The 10,586-nt window shown below is 34.9% G+C and overlaps 1 protein-coding gene across 1 annotated transcript in view; it reads left to right on the top strand.

The window, feature by feature from the left end:
- Positions 1-982: 982 nt before the first annotated feature.
- The window catches only part of LOC115227794 (leucine-rich repeat-containing protein 70-like), a gene marked incomplete at its 5' end in the record, with an annotated part of 29,395 nt that continues 19,791 nt past the window's right edge, over positions 983-10,586 (top strand). The window contains 4 exons of the mRNA XM_029798526.1: positions 983-1,054; positions 3,732-3,803; positions 4,989-5,060; positions 6,553-6,624. Coding sequence (XP_029654386.1) covers positions 983-1,054; positions 3,732-3,803; positions 4,989-5,060; positions 6,553-6,624 — 288 coding nt within the window. The remainder of the gene's footprint in view (positions 1,055-3,731; positions 3,804-4,988; positions 5,061-6,552; positions 6,625-10,586) is intronic.

Raw genomic sequence — 10,586 nt, 5'->3', positions numbered from 1 at the left:
TGCAATTAAAAATCACTCTGTTTCTGCTTTGAGTCCTGAGCTTCTCAACCATTGCTGGGATTTTTCTTTGTCTATTTCTTTTGCGTTTATTTTAGTGCAGTATTTACCATGAAGGGGCTTTTCTTACCATCGTTTTATCATGGTTCGTTGCTGTTCTATTTTTAGTTTGGATTTCATTTGTTTTATAGCTTTTGTTGTTTCTTCATCATCTTCTTCTTCTTCTTCGTGTTTATTAGGTGGTATGATTTCTTGTTTGTATTTGTCAGCTTCCTTAAATACTGAGAACAGTTTTTTGTTTTGCTCGTGTTTTGCTGCTATCTGGATCAGTTTTCCTTCCTTCTGAAGTAGATATTTTTGCAGTCCTATGGTGATTATTTTATAGTAGTTTCATTATTATTATTATTATTATATTATTATTATTATTATTATTATTATTATTATTATATTATTATTATATTATTATTATTATATTATTATTATTATCATTATTATTATTATTTTTATTATTATTATTATTATTATTATTATTTTTAATAGTTATTCATATTATTATTATTCTTGTTCTTCATCATCTTCTGAAAATTATTCGTCTCTTCCTTCCGCTTCGAATTTATTCTTCTTTTCCTCTCTATTTCATCTCCTCCATTGCCTCCTCAACATCATATCATCTTCGACATCTAAACTTCGACCAAATATTCATCTTCTCTGCCTCATAATCTTATTCATTGCTAGGACCATCACATCTTCCGTCAGTTCTACCGCCACCTTTATCCTCCTCAACTTCCCCTTAATCTTTATCATTATCATCATCATCATCCTCATCATTCTCATCATCATCAACAGCAGTATTATCAACATTATCATCACCATCATCAACATGAAACTAATTATCATCGTGTTCTACTTTACATAACTTCCGATATCTTATTTTTTAGCCAAAATGTTCTATACAATTCCTTCTTAAGTGAATTTTATGTTCCAGATCTTTGAGTTCTAATGATATCAAAGAACTCAAACCAGACACCTTCCGAAATCTGTCCAGTTTAACAAGTCTGTAAGTTGAATCAGTGTTTATTTTTATTATGACATTGACGATATATTTCTATAAATGTAATGTCTTCCAATACTTCATTTGAAGCAACCTCACCGTCTTTCCAAAGATGTGTTATCATGTATATAAATCTGTGAGTGTGGGCCCATTTCCTTAATATGGTACATATGACTGAGTGATACTTGCGGGGAACAATTTAGTGAATGAATGTGTACGTCTCTGTGTATGTCTACAACCATTGTCTGTCCAAAGGGCGAGGTATTGTTTGCCAACGTTTGTGAATATGAGTGAGGGCATATTTATGAGTTTTCGGATTTATGAGTGAATAGCAATTGATGGGAAAATGTTAGTGGAAACTTACTTTTGCATACATATATGGTAGCATATATAGTAACACATATTTGTAGTTTTATGTATGTATTTCATTAGGGGTTCAATATGTGGATTGCAGGGAAATTTACGAAGGTGATTTCGAAGGGGATATTTGTATGGTGTGTGGTGCGGGTGGTGCTGGCAGCGGTATTGGTGGTGTTGATAATGTTGGTATTATAGTAGATAGTTGTGTGTATGTGTTGTGGGGAGGTGCTTGGATGGTGTCCTTCATGCATTTTTTCCATTTAGGGACTTCGCTCAACTAGTATTTGTTTCCCCTCTCTGGAAGTATCTCCTACTTGTTGCTCTTCTTCTCCTTCTTTTTCTTCTCCTTCATCTCCTTTAACATCTTCCTTATCTCCTAGTTCTACTTCTTAATTTATTGCAATACTTCTTCCTCTGCTTTTCTTCTTCTTTTTCTTCGTAACATCTTTCAGTTTTCACTTTTCATTTCCTGATCCTGTAATTGTTTTTGTGTTGTTCTCCATGTTGACTTTCTTCTTCAACATCATCTGTTTATGGACGAGTGTGTTATCATGTGTGTATAATATGTACGGAGTTTACCTTTAGATTTAGTTACCGAGTAACTGCCTTGAATAACATTTCAATTTCTGTATTTCGACCCAGATGTTTCATACGCAATTTTCTAAATATATCTTCTACTTGTTGCATTGTTCCCCTTCTTCGTATTCTTCTTCTTCGTCTCCATCTTCTTCTCCTTCTGCATCTTCCCTCTTCTCCTTCTTCTTCTTCTTATTATTATTATTATTTTCCTTCTTCTTCTTCTTCTTCTTTTTGTCTTCTTCGTCTACTTCTTGTACTTATTCACTTTTTCTTTTTGTACTTCTTCTGACTCCTATCCTCGTCCTCCTTCTCCTCCACCCTGTTCTTCATTTTCGTCTTCTTCTTGTTATTCTTCTTCTTGTTGTTCTTTTTTCTTCTCCTTATTCTTTTTCCTCTTCTCGTTCTTCTGTTTCTTCTTCTCCTTCTCCTTTTTCTTCTTCTTCTTCTTCTTCTTCTTCTTCTTCTTCATCATCATCATATCTACTTCTTCTCCATCATCTTTTTCTTTTCCTTACCATAAATGTTCTTCTTGACTTAATTTTATTCACCAGGGATTTGAGTTATAACGATATCCAAGCAATCAACGAAAACACTTCCCAAAATCTCTCCTACTTGTTGCTCCTCTTCTCCTTCATTCTCTTCTTTTTCTTCTTCTTCTTCTAATTCTTCTCCCTCGCCTCCTCCTCCTCCCCCCCTTCAATATGTGGATGCAGGGAAATTTACGAAGGTGATTTCGAAGGGGATATTTGTATGGCGGGTGGTGCTGGCAGCGATACTGGTGGTGTTGGTAATGTTGGTGTTATAGTAGATAGTTGTGTGTATGTGTTGTGGGGAGGTACTTGGATGTTGTCTTTCATGCATTTTTTCCATTTAGGGACTTCGCTCAACTAGTGTTTGTTTCCTTCTCTGGAAGTATCTCCTACTTGTTGCTCCTCTTCTCCTTCATTCTCTTCTTTTTCTTCTTCTTCTTCTTATTCTTCTCCCTCGCCTCCTCCTCCTCCCCCCCTTCAATATGTGGATTGCAGGGAAATTTACGAAGGTGATTTCGAAGGGGATATTTGTATGGCGGGTGGTGCTGGCAGCGGTACTGGTGGTGTTGGTAATGTTGGTGTTATAGTAGATAGTTGTGTGTATGTGTTGTGGGGAGGTGCTTGGATGGTGTCCTTCATGCATTTTTTCCATTTAGGGACTTCGCTCAACTAGTGTTTGTTTCCTTCTCTGGAAGTATCTCCTACTTGTTGCTCCTCTTCTCCTTCATTCTCTTCTTTTTCTTCTTCTTCTTCTTCTTCTTCTCCCTCGCCTCCTCCTCCTTCTTCTTCTTCTTCTTCTTCTTCTTCTTTCTTTTCTTCTCCTTCTTCTTTTTCTGCTCCTTCTTCATCATCATCATCATCATTATCTACTTCTTCATTATCTTATTCTCTTTCTTACCATAAATGTTTTTAACACAATTTTAATTTCCAGGAATTTGGCTGAAAACGATATCCAAGCAATCAATGAAAAAACTTCCGCTTCTCCCTCGCCTCCTCCTCCTTCTTCTTCTTCTTCTTTTTCTTCTGCTTCTTCTTTTTCTTCTTCTTCTTCTTCTTCTTCTTCTTCTTCTTCTCCTTCTTTTTCTTCTTCTCCTTCTTCTTCTTCTTCTTCTTCTCCTCCTTCTTCTTCATCATCATCATTATCTACTTCTTCTTCATTATCTTTTTCTTTTTCTTACCATAAATATTCTTCTTAACACAATTTTATTCTCCAGGTATTTGAGTCATAACCATATCCAAGCAATCAACGAAACCACTTTCCAAAATCTCTCCAGTTTAAAAACTCTGTAAGTTGAATCAATCTTCTTTTATACTATTTCACTGAAGATATCTTCCTAAATCCGTAATGTCTTTCCATACTTCAATTTAAGGTCTACATCCGTCTCTCTATACATGCATTTTATTGTATTTGGATGTTTGTGAATGTGAGTCTGGGTCTACTTTTAAGATAGGAGATATATGAGGTCGTGGTAATTAAGGGGAACATCAATTGCATGTACGTGTCTCTGTCTAAGGACGAATTTGTTATCATGTGTGTATAATATTTATATTAACATGTGTGTATAATATGTACGGCGTTTACCTTTAGATCGATGCTGAGTAACTGCCTTGAATAACACTTCAGTTTGTGTATTTAGCACCAGAGGTTTCAAACGCACTTTTCTGAACTTATCTCCTACTTATTGCGTTTGATGTTGTTGTTCTTCTTCTTCCTTTTCTTCTTCTTCTTCTTCTTCATTTCTTCTTCTTCTTCTCTTCTTATCTACTCCATATTCTTTCTTCCTCTTTCCTTCTTCCTCTCCTTTTTCGTCCTCTCCTCTTTTCCTATCTTCTCCTCTTCTTCTTCTACTTTCTTCTTCTCCTCCTTCTCTTCTTCTACTTTCTTCTTCTTCTCCTTCTTCTCCTCCTCCTTCTTCCTCTTGTTTTTCATCTTCTCCTCCTCCTCCTCCTTCTTCCTCTTCTTCTTTCTTCTTCTTCTCTCCTATTTTTTTTCTTTGCTTCTTTCTTCTACTTCTTCTCTTCCTTCTTCTTCTCCTCTTTTCTTTTTTCTTCTTACTCCTCCTTCTTCTCTTCTTCCTTTTCTTCTCTCTTCACCTCCTTCTTCCTCGTGTCTTTTTCTTTTCTCCTCTTCTTTTCTCTGCTTCTCTTCTTTCTTCTTTTCTCTTGTTCTTTCTTCTTTTCTTCCTGTGCTTCTTCTTCTTCTTCTTCTCTCCTTCTTCTTTTTTTTCTTCTTCTTCTTCTTCTTCTTTTTCTTCTCTTTTGTCTTCTTCTTCATCATCTTCTTTTCTTCTTCTTCTTCTTCTTCTTCTTCTTCTCTTCTTCTTTTCTTCCTCTACTTCTTCTTCTTCTTCTTTTCTCCTTCTTCTTCTTCTCCTTCTTCTTCTTCATCATCATCATTATCTACTTCTTCTTCATCACCTTTTTCTTTTTCTTACCATAACTTGTCTTCTTAACACAATTTTATTCTCCAGGTTTTTGAGTTATAACCATATCCAAGCAATCAACGAAACCACTTTCCAAAATCTTCCCAGTTTAGAAACTCTGTAAGTTGAATCAATCTTCTTTTATACTATTTCACTGAAGATATCTTCCTAAATCCGTAATGTCTTTCCATACTTCAATTTAAGGTCTACCTCCGTCTCTCTATACATGCATTTTATTGTTTTTGGATGTTTGTGAATGTGAGTCTGGGTCCACTTTGAAGATAGGAGATATATGAGATCGTGGTAATTAAGGGGAACATCAATTGCATGTACGTGTCTCTGTCTAAGGACGAATTTGTTATCATGTGTGTATAATATTTATATTAACATGTGTGTATAATATGTACGGCGTTTACCTTTAGATCGATGCTGAGTAACTGCCTTGAATAAAACTTCAGTTTGTGTATTTAGCACCAGAGGTTTCATACGCACTTTTCTGAACTTATCTCCTACTTATTGCGTTTGATGTTGTTGTTCTTTTTTCTTTTCTTCTTCTTCTTCTTCTTTCTTCTTCTTCTTCTTCTCCTTCTTCATCTACTCCATATTCTTTTTTCTTCTTCTCCTTCTTCCTCTCCTCCTTCTTCTTCTCCTCCTTCTTCCTCTTCTTCTCCTCCTTCTTCTTCTTCTTCTTTCATCTTCTTCTCCTCCTTCTTCTCCTCCTTCTTCCTCTTCTTCTTTCTTCTTCTTCTCCTCCTCTTTTTCTTCTGCTTCTTCCTCTTCTTCTTTCTTCTTCTTCTTCTCCTCCTTCTTTTTCTTCTGCTACTTCTTCTTCTTCTTTCTTCTTCTTCTTCTTCTTCTCCTTCTCCTTCTTCTTTCTACTTCTTCTTCTTCTTCTTCTCCTGTGTATTCTTCTTCTTCTTCTTCTTCTTCTTCTAGACATATCCACCATCACAACAAAATCTGCGAATCCGCATCGTTATCATAAGAATGAAAATGAACATCATCTCCCCATCATCTGCATCATAAGATCCTTGTTATGAAGTCTCATAATATTTTCATCTCCTTTGTTTCATCTTTATATTCATCTCTGACTTCCCCGCCCACCATCTTCTTCTTTTCTTCCTCTTCCACTTCCTCCTCAGTAATAACCATCGCCGAATTCATCATTGCCCTTATCATCATCAATATCATTTATTTTCGCAAATTACTCCTATCAGATCCAGGGTCTCCAACACTACCATCTTCATCGCCACCACTATTAACAAATTTCAACATCCTCATCATCATCGCCAAGAGAAACTCCACCGCAGACATCATCCTCATCAGAAGAAGAAACATACCAATCACCATGAATATTAGAATAATTAACATCAACACCGTTTCCCCCATCATCAACATCATAATTTCCTCATCATCACTACCACCAAATTTTCTTCCCTGACTCATTATTATCAATACCACCTCACTAACATTATCATCACCAACATTACCAGCTCCTCACGTTCGTAATCTGATTTCCATCTCTTCTATCATCGAATTGATTTGCCATTCTCTTTAAAATTCTGTCAAATCGGTTACTTAAATTTCTTTTCTTCTCAATTTTATGTTCCAGGGATTTGGAGGATAATAATATCCAAGAAATAAAAGTAGGAACATTCCAAAATCTGTCCAATTTAACAGAACTGTAAGTTGAATCTGTTTCCTTTTATAGTATTTCCTTGATGATATACTTGTAAATCTGTAATATTTTCCCATCCTTCCATTTAAGCTCCGACATCGGTCTCTCTAAAGATGTATTTTATTGCTTCTCAATCTGTGTGTATGTGAGTGTGGGCCCATTTCTGAGATTTGGGATATAAGCGAGTGTGATACTTGAGGAGAAATACTTAGTGCATGCATATGTAATGTCTGTGTATGAATAAGTGTATGGCAGCGTATTAACACGTGTATTTGTAATACGGTGTGTATATTATGTACGATGAATACATCTAGGTCGACGTTAAATAACATCGTTTGAATATTCTTTGAATTGTAGCTTTAACATTTGCCTATATTTTAACATTTTACCATTTGCCTTTTATTTTTTGTGTTGTTACAACAAGGCTCAGGTTAAGAACCCCTGCTACAAGGCATAGATACTATTAACATCTTTTCCAGTTAATAGATTATAAAGAAGTCTGATCCACAGTTTTCATATATATGAAATAATGTGATTCTTAAAAATCAAGAGACATGCTGAAACATTATCATATCATTATAGTAACATACTAAGAAATACTGACTTAATTTTAAAAATTGAAAACTATTTTAAAATATTGGGAAGATCAAAAGTATTATATATTTAAAAATAGGAAATAAAACAAAAATAATAGATTCTACTATTTCTCAATTTCATAAAGTCTCAAAACAATTAACACACACATTAGAAAAAATGTTGGCAATAAAACCAAAATTTTTATTATTATATGCTTATGTGAAAGATATAGTAAACACGTTGGTAAGAAAATAATTATAATATAAAGCCAAATGTTAAACTAAAATCAAACTTAAATATTACAGAAAGTACTATGTAAAACTAAAACCTATGCAAAATGTTTTCTTTTCTCAAGAAACATTTTTTTTATATTTTCGTACAAAAACTACAACATTTTATTGTACAAATGTTTCGTATAACTGTACTTTTACTCCAAACATTAAAATTAAAGTTCAGAACTTTTTTACTCAAAATGTTCCATCTTGGTCCTTGAGATAAACTTACGCGTGTCTAACCTTTTGTTCACATATTTCTGTTGTCCACTGCACATGAAATAATTCGCAATGAGTGCAGAGTAATCGAAGTATCTTGAATATATTTCGATTTGGATTCGTGTCCCTCCAAACGGGTGACACAGAAGTGCCCCAGTGTGCGGTATGTTACAAAATTTTTGAGCAATGATGGAATGCGACCCGCACGCTTGGAATGCCACTTGAGGATAACACATCCTGCTCTTGCAGACAAGCTCAAGACATTCTCTGAAACAAAAAGAATTTTCTTGAAGCAAGCTAGGTTTGAAAGTAGAGGGGCATTTCGGCAACAAATTTCAATAATTGTCGAGACTTCCTATGAGATCGCCATGTTGATTGCAAAGAGCAAGAAGAGCCATAATATCGGAGAGTCTCTCCGAAAACCAAGTTTACTACTTGTAGCAGAACTCGTTCAGGGGAAAGATAATGCATACAAGCTTTCCCCGATTTCACTATCAAATGATACAGTCAAGTGAAGGATCGATGACTTGTCTGAAAACATTAAAGATCAAATTCTCGACCAGGTAAAAGTGTGTACTGATGCGCTTCCGGCCATGCTTGGTCTGCAGTCAGGATTCATTGCTAGAGTGAAGGAAAAAACTTCATCTGTTGTAGTACACACCGCATACCTCATCGTGAAGCCTTACTATCCAAAACCTTCCCTACTGAAATTAGAAAACTCCTGAGCGTGGCTATCAAGGTTGTCAACTTTGTTAAAGGTGGAGCCTAAACAGTCGTCTTTTTAAACTGCTGTGTAAAGATATGGATTCTGAAAGGAAGCATCGCTTTTTCACACGCATGTGCGATGGCGATCAAAAAGGGAACATGCTTGGACAGCTTAATGAACGACGTGAAGTAGTAATACTTCTAGATTTGCAACCGAAGGCAGATCTCCATGAGAATTTCTAGTCTGAAGACTTTCAGCTATCTCTAGCATACCTGGCGGACAGGTATGCTAGAGGATGCTCTCGACTTTAAACTATAATGATAAAACATTAACATTCTCACACACCACGACATCATTGGAACCTTCATGATGAAACTCGAGGATATATAATTTAAACTTTAGATTCCTTTATATTTAACCTTCATTATCAATATCCCTGCTCTTTCTGTAAGCTACCTCTGACGTTATATCATATAACGTTTTGTTAAATAATATTAATAGCGTTCAGTTAATCGCTATACAAATCCATCATTTTTTGCTAAAATTTCGTATTGACGAGTTTCGTTTTTTCACTTTCCTGAAGAGAAAATTACATTGTTTATACCGTTTATCCTCTTGAATGGTATCAGTGGAATTTTCGAAACATGTGTCGAAAGTAAAAATATTTCATTTATACCTGCGTTAAACTCCATTTATTTATTCATATTATACTAACAATTGCACGTAAACACGAAGTTTCTACCTTTATAAACAAGGAGTTACAATCTCTTTACTTGTGAGATTTTTGCTACCCTGGTAACTATTTTTTTTCCGTGTTAATTGTTAACAAGGTTAAAATACACTCATATATATATATATATATATATATATATATATATATATATATATATATATATATATAGTATATAAATATGTTACAAATAGAAAATATAAAATACATGTGGAAATGTAAGGGTAAAATATGAAAAATCAACGAAAATGCACATTGCAAATAAAAAAAATGATTTTATGACAGGTAACGACAAATATATACATTTAGATTGACTGAGGTAGTGATAAGAGTCATAAAAGTCATTATTATGAGATGATTATAAGATGATAATAAAGTAAGAGAACAAAGCGAACTATGGTTTACGCAAAGTTATTCATCGCCTGAAAAACACCGGCTAATACACGGTGTCAGGTCTAATAGTTCCTGAGAAAAAAGATTATTTGTAAGAGAGGTAAGTAGTTCTGTATTATTTGTAAGGGAGGTAAGTAGTTCTGGATTTAGAGATGTGAGTGGTGTAGGGGGTGTATAGGGGTTAGTGGTTTCAATTGAATAATTAGTGGTGTTCTGTATTGAGTTGTGTGTTCATATTTAGTTGGGGGAGAAATTTATTGATGAAAAATGCCTCTGTATTCAACCTTTGTTGCATTGTGGTGTTCTGTGAACATTGGTAAAAGGGAAATATTTGGGAATTGGGATTAAGATTCCTGGCACACCTCCTATGTGTTCACTCACCTTTAACTGTCTGTATTGTGGGTGACGGATTTGCTCTTTGTGAATGGTGATTCTTTGACGGAGCGAAATTCCTCTTTGTCCAATATAGAGTTTACCACATCCTATGCATGTCATGTCATGGATTACATTTACTGAGGCGCAGGTGAAATTTGATTTGATCTTAAATATTTCTCCTTGTTTGAATTGGAATTCTGAACCCTCCAGAAGGTGGAGGCATGTTCCACAGTTAGAACGTCCACATTTTGTCACTTTTGGCTCTGTTGTTAGTGGATACAGTCTAGCGCTGGTTCATATTTTTTCAGTGACTTCGGTTGCTTTTTGCTTTTTATAATTTTATATGAGCTTAAAATTTCGTTCATTGTTTTGTCTGCTCTGAGGATGGGAAGATTTTGGGTGATAATGTTGAAGGCTTCGTCGTTTCTAGGGTTATATGGGGAAATGTACGGGAGTATTTTTAAGTCTTGTTTAGTATTCGTCTAGTTTTCCTTAACATTTGTATATCTATTTCCTTAGCTCTTTTGATGCCTTCATTTACTAATGAAATTGGGTAATGTAGATCTAAGTTCAAGGAGTCTATGTTCTCGAGTGTATGTATCGGAAACTATGGTGCAGATTCTTTTCAGTAGGTTAAAGGGTATCTGTTTGGGGTGGCAGGAGTTAAATAATAGGTATTGTCTAGAATCTGTGGGTT

The sequence above is a fragment of the Octopus sinensis genome, unplaced genomic scaffold, assembly GCF_006345805.1.
Source record: "Octopus sinensis unplaced genomic scaffold, ASM634580v1 Contig07158, whole genome shotgun sequence".
Taxonomy (NCBI): Eukaryota; Metazoa; Mollusca; class Cephalopoda; order Octopoda; family Octopodidae; genus Octopus; species Octopus sinensis.
This window is presented reverse-complemented; position numbering and strand designations above follow the sequence as displayed.